Source organism: Hemicordylus capensis, chromosome 5 (assembly GCF_027244095.1).
Source record: "Hemicordylus capensis ecotype Gifberg chromosome 5, rHemCap1.1.pri, whole genome shotgun sequence".
In the NCBI taxonomy this organism is placed as follows: domain Eukaryota; kingdom Metazoa; phylum Chordata; class Lepidosauria; order Squamata; family Cordylidae; genus Hemicordylus; species Hemicordylus capensis.
In genome coordinates this window covers 72750308-72771724 of record NC_069661.1, presented here as the reverse complement: position 1 = coordinate 72771724, position 21417 = coordinate 72750308, and the positions used below count along the sequence as shown (strand labels likewise).

Here is a 21417-nt window from a genome sequence, read left to right as displayed (position 1 = left end):
GTTGTCTTCAAAGTTAACTTCCCAGTTGGCTGGCTCTGTATGTGCAAGTTATGTAGCCTCTGGGCCTCCTTTTTCAAGCAGCCAAAAGCAACATTTCACCTTCAAGAGTGTCCTTTTCCAAAAAAAGATTTCTCATGTTTTGGGGCTATTACGATCACAAAAATCGGGCTAGGAAAATCCTAGCCCGATTTTTGTGATCGTCAGAACCACCGGGCTTGCAGCTGAGCCTGGTGGTTCTGGAGTGGCTAAACTCCTCCTGTAGCCCACCCCTTAGCCCAGGTTTGCGGAGCGAGCGCACCGCAAAACCAGGCTATATGCCGTGCGGCCCCCAAGCTCCCCAGCCCCCGTCGGCTCCGCCCTGGGGCCGGCCATCGTGTGGGCGGCCAATCCAGCCGCCCAGGGCTCCCTTCCTTCTCACCGCTAGGAACCAGGTCTCACTGATCGTGAGACCCGATCCTTTGTGTGAGTACAAATTCAGCATTCAAGGACGTATGATCATATTGAAGCAGAGGGGAACTCTTACACAGTTTTCAGTAGCTCTTCAGCGCAAGCATGGGCAGTGTTGAGAATGCATCATCAGCTGGAAGGATTACAGCTATTTTTGAAAACTGCATGTAGTAAACTTTTGCCTACCCCACGAGCATAAGTGGGTCAGCATGGTTGACTATATTTACATTTTGAAATTAATGCCTGGAAATGTGACCTTTGCGTTTAGCTTTTGGGCAAAAAAACAGTCTTTATACTGACTCGAGTTACAAGCATTCAAAAGCCTAAGTTAGGCTGAAATTTGAATCCTTATTTTCTAATATAACCATGGTGCTAGAAACAAATCTAAAGTGAGAATTTTCCACATTCCACTACTATCTTGTACATAAATATTAGAAGATGGGAGGATGGTTGTAGTTGCCCATCTGTACTGAAGTGGCACAGCCCAGTTATTTGTGACATAGCCCCTGGTGGCGCAGTGGTAAAAAAAACTGCTGCCCTGTAACCAGAAGGTTGCAAGTTCGATCCTGACCAGGGGCTCAAGGTTGACTCAGCCTTCCATCCTTCCGAGGTCGGTAAAATGAGTACCCAGAATGTTGGGGGCAATATGCTAAATCATTGTAAACCGCTTAGAGAGCTCCGGCTATAGAGCGGTATATAAATGTAAGTGCTATTGCTATAAGCAGTTTAGTCAGGTGCCTGGCCTGAGACTCTCCAGCTGTTGGATTACAATTCCCATCACTCTCAGCTGCAATACACTGCAGCTAGGGATAATGGAAGTTGTAGTCCTGCAACAGCTGGAAAACCTCAGGTTGGCCACCCTGAGTTAAATTATCTGTTTGCCCTATAAAATGACTCAATATTGTATAGGGATAAAACCATTTCAGCAATGGGGATAGTAAGTTAATTGGAGAGAGTTCGTAGGATTAAAATGCTCAATTTGATTTAATTGTCTATAAGAAAAAGAAGAAAACACCAAAAGGTGTTGTAGATAAAACATGTTTTAAGTTTATTCAATACATTTTGAGCTTTGCTCTTTAGCAAAATGTTTGGGATTTTGTGTGTTTACCACTCCTTCCATAAGACAAGTTGAGCAGGAAGCCCAAAATTCACTGGAGAAGCTTCAGAAAATCAGTGGCACCTTGTATATACTTATTCCTGTTTTTTATCCTTGGAATTGATGTGGTTTTGATTGTGGATCAAAATTTTCTTGAAAACCTTGAACCTGAAAGCAATCTGCTCAAAGTTGGCCTGTGAGCCAGGCTCCAAAGTGAGTGTGAGTTCCAGTGAAGGGGTAACTAAAGGGAAAAACAATCTGGTCAGATAAGGCTATCAATTGCCTAATCCCAAGATAACCCAAGGGGCATAAAAGCACTGTCGCTTTGGGAATTAGTTAAGTGCCTCAGATGCATTACAAAGTGTTTGGAGACTGAGCTGGCCTATGAATAGACTGCTTTCCCTGTATGTAAATATTAAGAGAAGAGGAAACACCTGACTGGTATGCAGATGTAGAATCAGATATTAGTTGGTATTCCATTTGCTAGAGAATAACCTTTGTGGGGTTCCCCCCCCCCACATCTGTTTGAACTGGGATAAGGATTACATCTTAATAGAAATTATTCCTTTGACTCCTATTCTTCAGACCTATACATTAGTCCCATTCAGATAGGTCCTTCCTTGGTTACACAGCTGGATACATAGAAAACAGCAGGAACTAGCTATTGTGTATGAAACCATTTTTATTCTTAAAAGCAAGAGGTTGGATCCAAAGTGGCACCTCTGTATGCGAAAGGCATTTCCTGCTCACTGTAAAAACACTCATGTACAGAAACCTGAGGTCTATTATAGTCATGTGCAAACTTTTGCTCAAGTCCTTGGACAGTGCCAACAACTATTTTTCTTCTGGCCAAAGTTCTTTGTATCCAACCCAAAGAGTATTGTGGCATCATACAGGCAACCACATTAATAATTATGACATACGCTTTTGTGAACTAACAGGGCCCACTTTGACACATTCATGCAGCGATCTGGCATCCAACAATGTGTTAATCCATTACTTCCCTAAAATGGGCCTTAAATCAAATTAATTTGTATCTTGCCCTTCCTCCACATAGTATATGGATAGCGTATAAGGTTATCCCTGTCCCTTGACCCTCAAAGCGACCTTACAAGCTACGCTGAAAGGGTGACTGACCAAACAAAACTCAGCTTCATGATGGAGTGGAGATATGAAAACAGGTCTTTCTGGTACTAATCAGACTCTTTAACACCAGAGGTCCCCCCAGATGTTCTTGGACTATAACTTCAATCATCCCCATCCACAATGTGGCTGGGAATTATGGGAGTTATAGTCCAACAGCTGGGGACTGAAGTTTGAGAACCCCTGTGCTACACCACACCGCCTAACCCAAACACTATATTCCACAAAGGACGCCAGAATACTTGATGAATTCTGCTACAACAAACTAACATGACTACGCCTATGTAAATAGTATTATGCTATTGTTCAAATCTTGAAATAATTGCTCCTGATACAGAGATGCTTTGCCAAGCTTTATATTTTTCTCATATTTTATAGTCCACACAAACACCTGTGTTGGATCACTTACTCTAGAGAAGTCCCATGAACTCTGTTGAGTTTTAATATTCTACAAATTACATGGCTATTCCCCTGCTAACCTGGCAAAAAGGCACCTTTTAACGTGGTGGTTCTCTTTACTTAGCAGGGAGAAAGTAACTGGCCCTATCCACCCCAGCACAGTACCTCCAGTGTCAGTTGCTGGGGTCTGTCTTATGTTTTTTTTAATTTTTATTGTGAGCCCTTTGGGAACAGGGAGCCATCTTATTTATTTATTTTGCTGTGTAAACTGCTTTGGAAACTTATGTTGAAAAGTGGTATATAAATATTTGTTGTGGTTGCCACTTGTAGCTCTAATCCAGGGCTGCACAACTTTGGCCCTCCAGCTGTTTTTGGACTACAGCTCCCATCATCCCCAGCCACTGTGGCCCACAATTAGGATTATGCGAGTTGGTGTCCAGTCCAACATCTGCATGAAATAGCATGTAACTGTCCAATGCTATCAAAGTTAAAGGGGTAGACCTTACATAAGAGCTTCTGAAACCCTATGAAATAAGACCCTAGATGGGGCAATATATTCTTCTTGCTGGATAAGATTCTTGCGCAGGTTCCTTTCTAGTTCCATCTCAGCTGATGGACTGTCACTGAATGATTTGCATGAACTGGTTATTTTAAAACAAGTTTCTTTAGCCTGTTGAGGTTTTTCTTTAAAGTTAATATTCTATAGGCTGCTTGGCACAACTGGCAGTGAACACGTCTCCAGCATTCTGGCGCTACTTGCAATCTCATACATGTAATTTTACAATAATACCATTGGCAACATACTAAAAACAGTACAAAAATGCAACATAATCCTTAATTCTTTTTTAGAATGAATTCAATGTAATATTTTTATCTGAGTGACATATATGGAAAACATTGTGTTGGCATGCAAGATCAATATTGATTTCCAATACCGAGATGTACCTCCAAGGAGAAAAATAAAATACATTTGAATCATTCTTGATCTTGGATCAAGACAACCATAATATCTTTAAAAGGAAAGTGGCATTAGCCATCTCCTATGCCATTCTATCAGGAACAGCTGATATTAAGGAACAGCTTTTTGGCAGAACAGAACTGAGCTACAGTGAAAGCTGGTAGGTAGAAAAGCCAATATTCTCCTTTTGATCAGAAAAAGAAATAGCATTATTTAAGCTATGTTTTATTTAGCTCTATATAGGTTATCAAAGTTTCCATTGATACCATATGAAATTTACAAACACATTAGGCAAATAATTCACGTCTTTGGATGTGGGTAATTTTCATGTACAGAATACAAATTTTTTAAAAAATCATACAAATATTTTTTTAAATGACAATGGTATTCAAAGTACAATTTTTACAACATGTACAGTTACAAACATGCTTTAAAGAAATAAATCAACCAATGCTCTACTTGAATGTCTAAAGACTTTTTAAAGTTAATACAAATACACTCATGAATACTTTCTAAGGAAGAATACGTTGACCTATTTGATGAGACCCTGACTTTGCAAAATCTTATCAGTGTTGCCTCACTTGGTACATTTCCATTGGGATTAGCAGAACTCCAAAAGAGGTTCAGACATGCCTGTAGGACTCTACAGTGGAAGTTAATTATTTAAGAATTCTCCACTAAAAGACAAGTAGGCACCTGACAATGCAAGTCAATATCCTAGTATTGAAATAATGGCAAGGTTGATTGAATAATGGTGGCTTTAAACATCAAATATGCAATTATAAATAATAACCAATCCAATCCTATTATTTATGAAACAGTTGCTTCATTCTTGCATATTCTTAGCTAGGTGTAAAAGATATACAAACATACAAATAGTTAAGTGATAATACTGTTAATATGCCAATAGTTCTTTTAAAATGATATAACTGTCCTAATACTGTAAAGTTTGCTTTCTGGCTACTAGAGTGCTGTGTTGATGGAAAGAAAAACTATCATATTGCACAGATGATTTTCCAAAGCTCCCAGATAGGATTGCTTTCTTCTTCATTGTGTTCTCCCTGCTTGGAGAAACCCAAAACTCCTGTGAAGCTTATCCCAACAGGCTTCTGATAAGGTGTTTGAATGCTTCCAGATGATGGCTTATAGGACACCTGCATAGATTACAATAGTGCCACTATCAAATGTTGTCATTTGGACTTCTCCACTTCATTCCTCTTCCCAGCAGCTATGGAAACTATATATTGAGGAAGAATAAATCAGCCTGGATTTCTAATCATTGTATTGAGTTAGTCAACATTTTTAAAAATAGATGCATAGAGCTGCTTGTTTTTAAGACAGGTGGCGGAATTACTGGTGTTTTGGGAACAACATTATTAGCAGCAACTGACTTCCTGGGGACCAAGGAAAAAACCAAACTGCCTTCCTTAATCATTATTGCATCATTAGGATAACTGGATCTGTTTGAATTCAATGAATTGTAAGGTAGGAAAACACAAATATTCACCAACCAAGAAAATTAGGTGAACTGCATTTATCTTTGAAGCTTTATTATAGCCTTGTGCTCTGCAACACACGTTGCTTTTAACAGAACAATTCATTCAAGAAAATTTTAGCCATTCCATTATGTTCTTACAAGACAGTGGAAATCTAGAAAATGTAAGGTGAATAGTCATCCAGTGGATTTGGATCAGACAAACAGGATGTATTTCTCCACTCCTCCTCATCTTGTTTAGAATCAGTTGAATAAGTACGTTATTCAAACAGCAGTTGCTGCTTGTAGATGCTTAGAGGAGCCTGTAAGTCTGACTGTGCAAGGATTAAACCTTTGGAAGGCTAATACTTGGGCAAACATGCAAGTTGTTGGATATCCAAGAGGTTTGCTTGTTAGATAGTTAGAAATCAGGTGTGGGGACTGGGATGTATTTATAGACCTTTGTCAAGCTTTCTGTGGAACCCTAAGAACTTGCCCAATTGGACCTCAGTTTGCTGTCCTTAAAAAGGAATATTTTATCTGTAGGCAGTAAACTCTTTGTACGGAGTATTCTTTTTAAAAAGACATTGCCTAAATAGTCTCCTATAGTTAAAGATCTTAGTAGATCTTAATTTCTATATCCTAAATTATTGAGTCAAATGCTTTTACTTCCAATAACCACTCCAGAGAAACCAGTATTGGGTCAATTATGTGATGGATACCTTATTTTAAAATATGGCAAGGTATAGGCAAGGCAGGATGCTGGACTTTTGGTGAAGTATCTGCCCAGCCAGATAATGGGGAAAGAGTGAAGATCTTTTTGTAAGCTCCTTGTGAGCAGGGATTTGACTATTTTGCATATAACTCTGTAAGGCACTGTATATACTGGTGGCATGGTACAAATTAGAGAGGAGAGCTGGTCTTGTGGTAGCAAGCATGATTTGTCCCCTTAGCTAAGCAGGGTTCACCCTGGTTGCATATGAATGGGAGACTAGAAGTGTAAGCACCGTAAGATATTCCCCTCAGGGGATGGAGCCACTCGGGAAGAGCAGAAGGTTTTAATTTCCCTCCCTGGCTTCTCCAAGACAAGGCTGAGATAGAGTTCTGTCTACAACCTTGGAGAAGCCGCTGCCAGTCTGTGAAGACAATACTGGCTAAATAGACAAATGGGCTGACTCAGTATATGGCAGCTTCCTATGTTCCTAAACTATATTAATAAAGTTTCTGTTCCCTCTTAAAGTTAACAGGGCCTACTTCCTACTTGCTAAAGAATGTTACGACATGGCCTGGACCTTTTCTGCCCCTAACTTGTCTGTAGACAATCCATTGTCTCCCTCCAAGAACAGCTCAACATTTAAAAACACATTTTATGAGTCTGAAGCTGCTGAGAAAAGTCTAGTGGGAAAATCATTTATTCCTTGCATAATCTAATCTCCAAATTAGGCCAATGCCAATGACTGAATATATTAGAAAGCTCAGTGGATTTTCTATTAAAAGTTTAAATAGTTATCCTCCAAGGCAGGATTCTGCATTTTGATTAAAGTCAAATAATATAGGCACCTTCTACAGGGTGTCCACATTACTGGGATTGGATTTTTAAAAAATGAATATTTATTTATATGACTGTTATATCCAATTAGGAATGGATAGAGGAAGTGTGACTTTGTTGGTACTTTTGGATCTCTCTGCAGCTTTCAATGCTATCAACCATAATGCCCTTCTGGAGCGTCTGAGGGGGTTGCGAGTGGGAGGCACTACTTTGCAGTGGTTCTGCTCCTACCTCTCGGGCAGATCCCAGATGGTCTCTCTTGGAGACTGTTGTTCTTCAAAATCTGAACTCTTGTATGGTGTCCCTCAGGGCTCCATATTGTCTCCAATGTTTCTACATGAAGCCACTGGGAGAGATCAGCAGGAAATTTGGTGCGGGGTGTTATTGGTATGCTGATGACACCCAAATCTATTTCTCCATTTCAACATAATCAAGAAAAGGATAACCTCCCTAAATGCCTGCCTGGAAGCGGTGATGGGCTAGATGAAGGATTACAAACTGAGACTTAATTCAGATAAGACGTAGGTACTTATCATGTGGGGTCAGAACTCAGGAGACTATTTTGATCTGTCTGTTCTGGATGGGGTCATACTTCAACAGGTATGCAGTCTGGGAATGCTTTTGAACCCACACCTCTTCCTGGTTTCCCAGGTAGAGGAGGTGGCCAGAGGTGCTTTCTATCAGCTTCGGCTAATATTCCAGCTGCGTCCATTTCTTGAGACAAATGACCTCAGAACGGTGGTACATCTGCTGGTAATCTCCAGATTTGACTACTGCAATGTGCTCTATGTGGAGCTGCCTTTGTACATAGCCTGGAAACTGTAGTTGGTCCAGAATGCAGCAGCCAGGTTGGTCTCTGGATCATCTCGGAAAGACCATATCACTCCAGTATTGAGAGAGCTTTACTAGCTACCGATAAGTTTCCGGGCAAAATACCAGGTGCTGGTTGTAACCCATAAAGCCTTCCAAACCTTACAGGATTGGAACCCCAGATGCCTTGACAACTAGCATAAGGGATCTTGTCCTGGGATAACTGAGTCATTTCAGTGTTATGTCTTCTGCTCTTTACCATAGACAAAATCTGTCTCTCCAGCTGCAGTGGTGTGACTTTATTTATTGGTGCACAAAAAAGGCAGACTGGGTTTAGGATTTAAAATCCCTTACCCCGCCTGTCTATTCCTTGCTTTATTTTAACTTTCTCTCAACCAAAGAGGACTGGAAATGTCTGTTTGAGCCAGCTGGTGCCCAGACAACTCTCATTTTGCCTTAAGGCCACAATCCACTTCAAGCTATTTGCTCTAGAGTTGTATCACAGAAGTTAATAAAACTACTACTGCCAAGTAAGTAAGTAGTCTGGGGATGTCAGCTTTAATCAAAAAAGTGGTTCTCCCCTCTGAGTGAGTTAGTACATTTATATACCGCTCCATACAAAAAGGTCCCTGGGCAGTTCACAATATAAAACCATTAAAACATTAACATAATTAAAATGATTTAAAATACAATAGAAACTCTAAAACCAAACTAAAAGCCTGACGTAACAGGTATGTTTTTAGGTCCTCCTTAAAAACATCCAGAGAAGGGGAAACTCTAATTTCATTACGAAGCATATTCCAGAGTCCCGGAGCAACTCTAGAAAAGGCGCTGTTTCAGGTCGCCACCAACCAAACCGGTAGCAACCACAATAGGAGCTCCCCAAATGAACTTAACAGGTGTTGTTGTTGATGATGAAGGTGCTCTCTTAAATACCTCAGACCCAAGCTGTTTAGGACTTTATAGGTAATGATGACCAGCACTTTGTATTTCTCCCGCAAATGTATTGGCAGCCAGTGTAGTTCTTTTAAAATGGGTGTAATATGATCTCTTCGGGAAACCCCAGAGACTAACTGCAGTTTCCGAACTGCATACAAAGGCAGCCCAAGGTAGAGCACATTGCAGTAGTTAAGTCTGGATGTTATCAGCATATGCACTACTGTTTTAAGGTCGTTTATCTCCAGGAATGGACATAGCTGGCAAATTAGCCGAAGATGATAGAAAGCACTCCCAGCCACTGCCTCAACCTGACAAATCAGAGAGAGGTTTGGATCCAGAAGCACTCCCAGACTACATACAACCCCATCCAGAACAGGCAGATCTAAACTACTTTGTAAGTCTCGACCTCCCACAATGAGCACCTCCATCTTGCTTGGATTCAGCTTCAGTTTGTTATCCATCATCCAGCCCATTACCACCTCCAGGCAGGCATTTAGGGAAGTTTGACCATTTCCTGATGAAGTTGACATGGAGAAACAGATTTGGGTGGCATCAGAATACTGATAACATCCTGCACCAAATCCACTGATGATCTCTCCCAGAGGTTTCATGTAGATTTTAAAAAAACATTGGAGACAGTATGAAGTCTTGTGGGACTCCATTCCAGAGCTCTTGTTTTGAAGAGCAACAGTCTCCAAGTGACACAGTCTCGAAGTGACACAGTCTCCAAGTGACCATCTGGTACCTACCTGAGAGATAGGAGCAGAACCACTGCAAAGCCATGCCACTCCCAACCCCTTCAGTGCAAAGCCACTCCCAACCCCTTCAGGCGCCCCAGAAGGATACCATGGTCGATGGTACTGAAAGACACTGAGAGATCCAAAAGGATCAACAGAGTCACACTCCCCCTGTCAATTCCTAACTGGAGATCATACAACAGGCTGACCAAGGCCGTCTCAACCCCATAGTCTGCCTGAAAGCCAGTTTGAAATGGGCACAGATAATCTGCTTCCTCCAAGACAGCCTGGAGCTGAGACTCTGCTGCCACCCCTTTTGATCACCTTGCCCAACCATGGGAGCATTTATAAGCATAGCCTGTTGAACCAGTTCAACCTGGTTTGATGAAATGGACCGAACTGCTAGTCGGTTTAACCAAACCATTCTGTGGACCGGTGGTTCAGTTTGAATTCAAACCAAACCACAAAAACCAGTTCCATGCACACCAGTAATGTCAGGTTGGCAATCTCTAGGCTAATCCATAGGGACCATCAGCATCACCATCCTCTTAGTCAATTCAGAACCATAAACATAAGAAACGCTCCCCTTAAATAAGATCAAAATTCCACTGAATGCATCATCTTGCTTCCTACAGTAGCCAACCAGATGCCTCCAGGAAGCCCAGGGACCGGTGGTTTCATGGTAGGCTAGCCTGAACAATGGGCATAGCCTAGATTTCAAATAACAACAACAACAACCAATCAGCATAAAACACCTAAATGTGAGAGGCTTGAAAATGTGCTTTTACGAAGTTGTTTCCTTAGCAACCCATGCACTGCAAGATTCATATCATGGTACAGATTACACTATGAAACTTTTATTGGTAAAAATTGCAATTTTGACTCCCAACCTCTTCACTTCCTTGGCCCACAAATGATTTCAGCACTGTTGAAACGAACACACATAGAATAAGTTATATGTTATGGTGAAGGGCATGTGCTTCTGCTCACTGGCAGGGTTTTTATTGTTGTTACAAGGAAGCTTCTCCTCAGATCGAACTAGCTGCAAAATAGCTTTTAGGTTTGCAAATGGATAAGGAGGCGGGGGAACCCACCTAAGTGCACATTTATTTATCACCCAGGCTCTGCAATATTAACTTAAATGCATTCTATGTCAAAGCACATTAGGGACTGTCTACACATCTGTGAAACAGGAACACTGGAAAGGGAGTGGAGATGAGATTATTGAATCCACTCTCTGAATCACTTTTACAGCAGTAGCTCAACAACTATTCCTTCTCCTCCAAGCTCTGCATTCCACTGTGCTCTTAAATTCCTACATGCTGAGTGAGCTGGTGTGATTGCTTTGGCTTGATAGCCTTATGCTGAACCACTGAACTCTCAATCTGTCACCTGTTGAAATCAACACACAGGTGGGCCTTGACACCGAGCTCTTACGTTTGTGTAAGGCACTTCTTAAAAGCCTAATAGTGACCTAACTGGTTGGAAACTTAGAAATGTCACAGGGGAGGCATATCAGTACAATTGTTAGGAGGCACATAAGTAAAGATGAATTGTACAAAGAAACATTAAAATGTTGTTTTCCAAGTTGTAACTGATTATACAAACTATTTTCTAGGAAGTGGCTCATTTTAGAACACCTGCAGGCTACTTGGGACTCAACAAATGTCCCTCATTTCTGAATCACTTATCAATACCAGTTGGCTGTAGTTCTACCTGTTTTTTAAAAGATGTAGCTCTCAGTGCCATTTAGTCCCAAATTATATATCCTGCTGACCTGTAGCGGAGCAATCCAGTATTGGAAGGAAAAAGTAAATAAAGAATGGCTGCCACTTAGTGTCAGAAATACTATGGTGAGGCATAGCCCTTTTCAGACATTACCCCCACATTCAGCCTGGGAAGGCACAGAGAGGGGAAGTGGGTACACATTAGCTAAGTTGAATGTCCCCACATTCAGTGCTTATCTGCAGAAACTGTGGTTTCCAATCAAGGGGAGGAACTTTCCTTGCCCCATCGCTTCTCTCTGCAGACAAGCACTGAATGTATGGGCACTTGAGGGCATGGCCAGAGAACTCATTGGTGTTGGAGACATGTGCCTGAAGGGCTAATGTCTGTTTGCTGCAAGGTGGCATTTTCTCTCAGTTTCTGCATAGAGGCAGGATTCATAGATAGTAAGGCTCTGGCTGGAACTCCATGCCCATTTTTAAATAAAAGCCCTTTTCAGGCACTCCAAATCTGTGGTTAATGAATCTATGCCGGACAAGGAGCCCCTCACCCAGCCTCCATGCATTCACTGGAACAGGGGTTCCCAACAGGGGATACTGGTACCCCAGGGGTACTTGAAGAGCTCCCAGGGGGTACTCAGAGCCCTCCTGTTTCCATATGCTGCATGTTCCCCATCTGAGCATTGCCAGCTGGAAGCTGAAGCATCTGAAGTGATGTGTCCACTGCTGGAGAGAGGAGATTAAAGACCCTCTTCCCCTACTCCTGATTGGCTGGCTACATGCTGAAGCTCAGTGTACCCCTCCCTTCAGCCTGAACGACAGGCTTCAGAAAATTATCACTATGTATTCTAGTTGAGATTAATAGGGAGAGTAAACTCATTCCATTAATTTCAAGGGGAGTACTCATGAGTAACTTAGGCTGGACATAAACCAGTGACTGGCATAGTTCATCTTATAACTGACGCTTGTGTGTTTGTACACACACACACACACACACACACACACACACACACACACACACACACACACACGTACATGAGCTGAAGGTTTGAGACAGAAGGAGTACACTTCTTGAAAAAAAAGTTGGGAAGGAACCCCTGGATTAGAATGTCTGTGGAGAGACTCCCTTAATAGCCGTACACAGCTCTTTGCAGATGTTCTAATATATGTGCTTGGCTGGGGAGAGAGCCTGTCACCCCCATGTGGGTTCATCATCCACAGATTTTGAATGCCTGAAAATGGCTTAAAAGCATAGCAAAGGAAACCTGTCCTTGAAAGATGGTTGCCGTCCCCTAAAATTACTCACTCCTAATGAGTCTTACTGGTTCCAAGGCGCCCACTTTTAAGGTAATTGATTTGAGATTATAGTCTGTCATTTTTTATTTATTACATGGAACCACCTAAGGGCTCAAGTATTCACATATACAGAGAGAGAGAGAGAGAGAGAGAGAGAGAGAGAGCGCATAGGCTGGGAAATGTAAAGCTATCAACAGCATGTTTTATTCATCTGTAAATGGTGCTGCTTCCTTGAAAGGGAGCTTTGGCTTCCTTTTGATCCTTGCTCTACTATACATGTTCTACCTGCATGTTTCTGAAGTGGCTAAGTATTTGCATTTATATGCTACTAGAGACTAAAGTACTGATTCTTTCCACTACCGTATAAGAGGTAAAGTAGAAGTGTGCCATCAAGTCAATTTCAACTCCGGACGCCCTGTGGTTTTCTTTTGGTAGAATATAGGAGGGGTTAACCATTGCCTCCTCATGTGCAGTATGAAATGATGCCTTTCAGCATCTTCCTATATCACTGCTGCCCGATATAGGTGTTTCCCATACCAGCGGGGATTTGAACCAGCCACCTTCTGCTTGTTAGTCAAGCATTTCCCTGCTGCACCACTTAAGGTGAAGTCCACTACCATATACAATATACAAATTGATGGCAATGCATAGATTATCATCACTTTGCATTAGAATTACTTCAATTTGTATACTGAAATGCAGTCTAAAATCAAAGATCCTGTGCCACCACACACTTTGTCTAGAGGAGCCACCCAAGCCCTTGCCTATAGTCACACCAGTCACAAGATCCATGTGGAACAGACACATTTAAAGGGCACAGATTCAGCAATGTGTGTCTTTTATGGAGTTGCATGGTAATTATGGTCCTTGTTTTTATACATCCTGTTCCTATACAGCAGCAGCCAACATGCGACCATCATCATGTAAAGCTTTTCCCATCCCATGATATTCATCCCAGGAAAGTATGACTTGTTGGATTTTTGTGTGTAATGCTGTTCTTAAAAATCACAGTAGCAGGCCAATAAAAAACAGTGATGAGGATCAATCAACTCTTCAAATGACATAGTTCCATGTGAATCCTGCCATAGGTGGACCGAATAAAAGTGCTGCTTCATAATGGCATAGAGTGCCATCAGACTGTATTGTAAAGGAGTTCTCTATTTAGCAAGCTAATGGGGCCCATTTATATTATAGGTTTCTGCTGCATTCTTAGCAGAGATAGATTTATGGCAGAGATTCTACCTGAGGGAAGTGGGTTTCAGATTTTATAGTGTGAAATATTTTCAGTCTCATGTGCAAGGCAGTAGGAAAATAGAGTTGGACAGCAGGGTGTCAAATGGGTCCTATTCTCTGGGCAGCCTCAGAGAGTGAAATAATTGACAGAGAGCCCAGTACTGCTCACTCATTTGGAACCGTGCCCTGGAGTTCACACAAAACAAGTACTTTTATTGTGCTGCTTCCCCCCTCCGTTCTCTCCCACCCCTCCTGCCACTACCGCTCCCTCCCCCCTTGCTCTATTTTCAGAGCAAATAAAATGACAAAGAGCGGAGCCCAAAGGAAATTGTTTGTGGTTTTGGGTTAGTAAAATGCCCCCTAAACTGTTTGGAAATGAAGGTCTAATTTGCAGATGGGCAGCTTCTGCAGAACCTTCTCAATTACCCACACAGTGTCCCTCAGCAATCCTAAAGGCACAGCTTTTGACAATTTCATCCTGCTGGCGCCTGATTTTATTACCACACACTTATGAATGACCCTTGCCTAAATTTAGCCCAAGCGTTGTAGAATTTCTGATACCTCAGGGGAAGGGCACTCTGGAATGCAGGGGCATGCACCTCCTGTGGGAACAGTGGTGTCTGTGCAGTTTTCTCCTGGAGGCCAGGTTAGCTGGAAGACAGGAGAGAAAATATTGAAACAGAAAGGAATCAAAATTAATGCCAGCTTCATTTTCATGCTCATTATGAAGTAAAAAAAATCATGTTTGGGTTTCTAGTAGCAAAGCAACCTCATTTCAGAAGCAGTAGATTTTATTTTAGAAATTGCCTCACATAACAGCCATTGCCAGACTAATGCAAACTGCACAACCTTCAGCTATCTATGGGCACTACTTGTAGTGGGATTATGCCCTTAGGCTTTAGGTAGGGGCATAATGTAGATGTCTGGGCAATTTGCTGTAAATCAGAAACAGTTGTTTAACAAGAGCAACATCACATAGATTTATTTTTTAATTAGGCTGCTGAAATGAAGAAAACTTGAGGGGAAATGAGGAAAGGATTTTTGTATGCAAGGACTATGAGTTCAACTCTGTACGACAAACAAATGCTGGGTTTGAGCATATGCTTAGAGGTACCCTGGTCCTTCATTCTAAGAACACAGGAAGCTGCCTTATACTTGGTCAGACCACTAGTCCATCTCATTCAGTGTTGTCTCTACACTGACTGGAAGCAGCTCTCCAAGGTTTCAGGAAGGAGTCTTTCCCAACATTACCTGGAGATGCCAGGGATTGAACCTGGCATCTCCAGGTTCAGCTGCTTTGCCACCAAACTACAGCCCCATCCCCCAAAGATTTATTCTGAGCCACTATTTTGTACCTGACTCCAGTTGGTGGGCCACGGGAGTTCTTGTAAGAACCAAAATAGATCCTGCAAGCCTGTAGTCTATGCTCCCCAGCTTTAGGGTATGGAAGAAAATGGATATATAAGAGATTGCAACTCTTTCTGAAAATGCTAATAGTTAAAATATTTGAAAGAATTTAGTATTAGAATAAATGAATAGTTCATAGATGAGCTTGCCTTGAACAGGCAAGACATTATCTTTCTGCCTTAGCCTACCTGGGATAATGATACTGGCCTATGATTATTTAAAGAATGCAAAGTGGTCTGAATGCTTAGGAAAGGGGGATGAACACATTTTAAGCACTACAGACACATCTCTAAATCTTTAGCTGCTTGAAGATGCAGTGCAGAGTACAGCATTTGCAAGTGTGGTTGAGCGGCTAAATATGGGTTTGGACATGGGAAACCCTGTCTTGCGTTGTTGCTCCAACTTCATGGAGGATAGGTCAGTCAATACTATATGGAGCCTCCAGGTTCAGGGGCAGTATGCTGCTAAATATCAGTTGCACACCCTGTTTCCTAGAGGCATCTGTTTGCCTTTTGTAGAAAACAGGATCTGATGAACCTTTCTCGTCTGATCCAGCAGGTCTCTTCTAATCTATGATGGTGCTCATGGTGGAAAGCCGTCCAGCAAGCCACAGTCACTCAGTCTAGTCTACTTTACAAAACCGTTGTGAAAACGAAGATGCTGCTCTGTGCTTCTTAGAGGGAGGCCAGGATACAAATACAATGCAAACACAAATATTACTGTTCTTCCCGAAGCCTCCGGTTCTGTGTCAGAGGATAGTGGGCTGGACAGACAATTCACTGACCATTCTACAGAAGCCAGCAACTGCTTAAGCAGACCTATATTAAGATAAACCATGTCTTCTTTGATCCCAGTATCCCGACAGATGCTGGGTATTTTAAAGACAATCCCAAAAGCATCCCAAACAGGTCCTTTTTTCCTCTGCTCCATAGTCTTACAGCATTGGAACTCCAGAGATGCCTTGACAACTAGCACAAGGGATCTTGTCCTGGGATAACCGAGTCATTGCAGTATTATGTCTTCTGCTTTTTACCATAGACACAATCTCTCTTTTCAGCTGCCGTGGTGTGACTTTACTTATTGGTGTACAAAAAAGGCAGACTGGGTATAGGATTTAAAATCCCTTACCCTGACTGTCCATTCCTTGTTTTTCTTTAACTTTCTCTCAACCAAAGAGGACTGGAAATGTCTGTTTGAGCCAGCTGGTGCCCAGACAACTCTCTTTTTGCCTTAAGGCTACAATCCACTTCAGGCTATTTGCTCTAGTGTTATATCACAGAAGTTAATAAAACTACTACTGCCAAGTAGTCTGGGGATGCCAGCTTTAATCAGAAAAGTGTTCCTCCCCACTGAAGTGTCTGCTGGGGAGCGGGGAGGGAATTATGCAAATACCCTACCTCTTTGGAGTATCAAGATATTAGAACTGAATTCACCTTTCTTTTCAAATTTTGGCAAAAATTGCTTAAAAGTTGTAGGAAATTGGGAGAATTCATTTCTGGATCAGTAGAGGATGCTAAAAAGTACTTTGAGTCTTAGCTAAAGGCAATCAAAAGTCACAGTTTAAAAGGAAGCAAGAAAGCAGTAGTATAAGCAGATAGTAGCCAAAGATTGCAGAGCATTTCCAATAGAAAATAGTACAATAAATTTGTATTACACACAGCTAGGATGGTCATCATTTATAAACATATTTGCATATACACAACCAGCTTAAGATAGGCTTTCTGAATTAGAGGTTCCTTTCAGCTCACTCATATGGCTTCAGGGCTTAGCTGAAGTGACCGATTTAAATCTACAGTTTGCCCTTTGCATTGTCTTGTGACTTTATTACGATATACCTCAACAAAGACTAGCGTAGCAAACTATAGAAGAGAAAATAATGTTTATGCTACACATAAATCTATGCTTGATATAACCGATATGGCCATTAATTTGTAATGCTCTGTCTTTTTATGAGCAGAAAAAGGAATGTCTTTGCATTGCATCTGAAAAGTGGCATGCAGAAACAACATCTATTAGGCAGTTCAAGCTGTTAAAAATTACTATGGAAATATAGCCCCGACCAAAGGGACTGACTTCAAAGGTAGTGACCACAAAAATCCAACATGCTGTATTTAGAAGCACAGATATTTAACATCTTCAAAGCATAATTCCTACCTGGCCTCTGTCCGCTGATGAGGAGCACTCCAGTCAGGAGCAAAAACCAAGTCAAAATGAGCTGTTGGAATCTCATTTTGCAGGCACGCACCAAATGGATCCAATATTTATAACACTTGCCGCAAATTGGACACTCTTCCTGAAATGTGTCTGCAGTATCTCTGACTCCGCTCACATTCTAATGACAAGCTTTAAAAAGGAGCTGCCAGCTGCCTTTTCAGCAAGGTTAATGATCACATAAGACAAGGTTACTGGCTCTGCTCTGTGGTCAGTGCCTCCCTCTCTTGCCTTCTTCTTCTCCTTCTTTTTTGTCACTCCCACTTATTTTCCATAAGCAAACAACAGGAAGAAAAGCCCATGTAAACAGCAGCTTCTGTCACCGTATCTGAAACAAGGAGCCTTTCAAACAATGGTCCAACTTCCAGGCAAGGATAAATATGCAAAACAAGCTAAAGACTCCCTCCTCCCATTTGCAACTGTTTATGCTTTGCTGCATTTGCCCATCTTGGTCCCACATGCAAAAAGCCATGGAAGGGACAGGAAGTCTTTCCTTTTGTCCCACTCTGAAAGGACCTGCTTAAGCATTGTGGGCCCCTTTTGCTGCTACCCCCCAAACCATTATCCCCCATCAACTACCTGCAAAGTAGCATCCATTCAAAGTGAAAATATAAGCTGTTAAACCTAATGGGTGCCTTTTGTAGGAACAAAATGTCTTGGCTTGTCTGCAAGACTATTAAGATTGATAAAATAGGTATTGAGTGAGGTATTGACTAAAATTTGTCACATGTAACAAATAAAACAAAATTACACACCCACACAACCCAAGGCATAACATTTCAGTCTAGCATGGATTCCCACCCTTCAAAGTGCGTCATCTAAATAAGGTTGCCAGCTCTGACTCATGCTATTCCCGGAGGTATCCCATCCCCCCACCTATTTCCCCCAAATATTTTTCACAATAACATTAAAATATCCAGGGTTGCTAGTTTCAATAGTTATTTTGGAATTCATATTGATAATCCAGGCCAATCCTGGGGGGGAGTTGACCCCCTAAGTGACCCCCTGCTACACATCTGGATACTTTAATGCTTTTATGTTCAGTGAAAGCAAAATAAATAAATAAATAATGTACTGGCATATTTTCAGTGTTTTTCAGTTAACCTTATTGCTAGATGAACTGCTGCATCTATAAGGAAATGTACAAAACACCCTGCTGCATCTATAAGGAAATGTACAAATGTTGCATCTTTAACTAGTGTCCTTCAACCTACAGAATCAAGGTATATTAGCATTCTATGTGGGCTTCTGGATACAACTTTCCTTTCTGTGTGGTCATAATTAATCTATGGAATTCTCTGCCACAGGATGTGGTGATGGGCACTAGCTTGTATGGCTTTAAAAGGGGCTTGGACAAATTCATGGAGGACAGGTCTATCAATGGCTACTAGTCTTGATATCTATAGGCTGCCTCCTTTCTGTGTGGCCATGTAGAGATATGTGTGGTGTGTGTGTGTGTGTGTGTGTGTGTGTGTGTGTGTGTGTGTGTGTGTTTAGAGATGATGGGAATGAGTGAAAGCCAGGACCCAGGGGAAATAGGGGATATGCAGACAGCAAGGATGGGAATGATGGAATAAGGTAAAGTGTGCCGTTGACTGGTGTTGACTCCTGGTGACCACAGAGCTCTGTGGTCGTCTTTGGTAGCTACCAAAGAAAACCACAGGACTCTGTGAGCGCCAGGAGTCGAAATTGACTCAATGGCACACTTTACCTTTTACTATTGCTAGGACAACAAAAATGTGCAATGGGGCAGGAGACCTGCAGAATCAAGGGAAAGCAAAGCAGTGACCCTCTGGGCATGGAGTAAAAATTCATTAAGTGTCTGTGGCAGAGAAACAAAGGCTGTATACAGAGAAACAAGGGGCATAGCAAGCTGGTGTGGTCCCTGTGACAAAGTTAAAATGGGCCCCTGCCCCCCTTCTTATTTGGAGAGGCAGGAGGGGAGAGCAAAGAGCAAGATGTCATCTGCAGGGGGGGGCTTGGCTTCCCTCGGGGCACAGAGACAGTTTGTTCCCCACTTCTTCCATTATAGCTACGCCCTTGAGAGGTACCTAAAATCAAGAGTGCACACATTCATTTTATCTGAAGCAAGGCAAGACCAGCTTCTCCTTGCCTTCATGCTGCTATGCACTTGCCCCCACTTTTGGACACTGGTCCAAAAACTGGTCCATCAGTTTTTCCCCTCCCCTGCTATGCTTCAGGCAGGTTGTTCACTTAAAAATCAAAATTGTTCATGTGGTGTTTGAATACATATATATGATTAAAGTTCATGACACTTAAGAAAGGTCTTCAACCTTTTTAAAAACATTGCAGCAGAGTTCCAGGTAGTGGAATTGTGACATCAACATTTCCTGCCAATCAGTGCCGAGGACAGCTAGCTTCTGCTTCCAGCTTGTAGATCTGTTTCCCCCTGAGCTTAGCCTTGGAAAGCAATAGGTACATCAGACGTGAACATAATGAATGAACTCCAGAGCACAGCAACTCTTGTGTGTTTTTTTAATGGCACATTTATGCAACCAAACAAATAGTGTAACTACATAAAGAGTGTAACTCCTTCTTCTTTTCACCCCTTTTTTGACCCAGTTCTTTCTCCTTAATAAAGAATATTAAGTGATTTCTCTGCTGCAATTATTTGCCAACTGGAAACATAATTTTGAGGACCATGGCTTTATTTCATCTATAAACAATGGCCACAAAGTAGTCCTGTGGGGAAGCAAATGGTGTGCTCCCATGCAGATTCCTAAGGAAAACTGACCCTGTTTGTTGAGGTAGACCAGGGGTGTAGCAAGGTTGGAGTGGGCCCAGAGACGAGATTTTAAAATGGGCCCCCACCACTCAAAGTCCAGGGCCTCTGCACACCCCAGGCCCCCAAGGATTTAAGTCTGATATTTCAAAATAAGTATGCTGCCTGGAAATACATTTCACTGAATACACACATGCACACGTCACATATATAGTGATATACATTGAGTACTATACATTTGTATTACTTTTAATGCCTAGAACACACTAGAAAGATGAATTATTAAAATGGGCCCCTCGCTGCAGATTAGCAAAGGAGACTTTCAACCATGCAGGGTGAACCTATGTTTGTTTTCTCAGAATTCTGAACAAATTCAGTCGATTCCAGGAGGTTTTTCACAGGAGGCTTTTAAAGCTCTTTCACACACATCTCCTCTGGAATGGAGGTGCTGCATTCACATGTTGGCCAGATTTACCCTGAAGTCCCTGCGAGTTATTGGGGAGCAGTTCACACACAAGAAAAATAAAATAAAATAAAAGCACAACACATGCTTCTCACTCAGGCCTTCTGGGTTGCAAAACAACTTGAACATAAGTGTATTTATAAATGAATGAATGAATGAATAAAATAAATATAATACTGTTTGTTCCAATAGTTTTTGTAATTTTCTGCCATGAAACAAGCCACTTATAGGACTTAGATAGCTTGGAAAATTTACTGGCTTAAAAAAAAAAATCTGTTTTAAAATAAATATCCAGAGACTTCTCAGTCCCTCCCCCCGATATCAAAGCCCTATGGCAAGCAGATCCCTATGTATCGGGGGGCGGGGGGCGGGAAAGGTAACCACAAAAAGGAGTTCACACTCTACCTGGCAAATGCTGGGCAGCAAGGGGTCTGCTGCAGAGAACACTGGTGGCCACTCTGGCTGTCTCCTCCTTCCTGGCTTGCTTGGGCCTACTCGAGTTCAGGCTTCACTGCGGCCTACACGGAGGCCTCCGTGGAAGCCCCGCCCACCCGCCGATCAGCTGAGAAGCAGGAGAAAAGGAGCTCTTGGCAGCTTGCCTGCTGCTTCTATTGCGGGCCAGGATAACAAGCAGGAGAGAGGGAGAAAAGGGCAAGTGGCTGAGGGGCCTTGGGGCTGGGCAGGGGGCAATGGGGAGTCACGTGAGGTGCCTCTGGAGGGCCCCTCCAGGCAGTGGGGCCCCCAGACAACTGTCTCCCCTTGCCCGATCGTTGTTACGCGCCTGAGGT

The 21417-nt window shown here is 42.1% G+C and overlaps 1 protein-coding gene and 1 long non-coding RNA gene across 3 annotated transcripts; one reads left to right on the top strand and one right to left on the bottom strand.

Annotated features, from left to right (window-relative positions):
* Positions 1-4247: 4247 nt before the first annotated feature.
* Positions 4248-21151, bottom strand: APELA (apelin receptor early endogenous ligand). 2 transcript variants are annotated; one of them, XM_053258274.1, is made up of 4 exons: positions 21035-21151; positions 17367-17751; positions 14367-14456; positions 4248-5280 (listed from the first exon to the last, which is right to left on the bottom strand). In XM_053258274.1, the coding sequence occupies exons 2-3, from the start codon at positions 17440-17442 to the stop codon at positions 14368-14370; spliced, it is 165 nt and encodes a 54-aa protein (XP_053114249.1). In that variant the 5' UTR covers positions 17443-17751; positions 21035-21151; the 3' UTR covers positions 4248-5280; position 14367. The 2 variants fall into 2 exon arrangements, with proteins under 2 accessions (XP_053114249.1, XP_053114250.1); XM_053258275.1 differs by having other exon boundaries at positions 4248-5197.
* LOC128328364 (uncharacterized) lies at positions 5418-16268 on the top strand. The gene is made up of 2 exons (XR_008309164.1): positions 5418-5528; positions 15771-16268. It is a non-coding gene; the product is annotated as an uncharacterized LOC128328364 (long non-coding RNA).
* Positions 21152-21417: the final 266 nt, after the last annotated feature.

What these genes read in the sequence shown, in the direction of transcription:
- APELA (XM_053258274.1), bottom strand. Translation starts at nt 17,442, where the DNA reads ATGAGATTCCAACAGCTCATTTTGACTTGGTTTTTGCTCCTGACTGGA. An exon ending in CATCAGCGGACAGAGGCCAG is followed by an intron (nt 14,457 to 17,366) that starts GTAGGAATTATG and finishes CCTGTCTTCCAG; the next exon opens with CTAACCTGGCCTCCAGGAGA.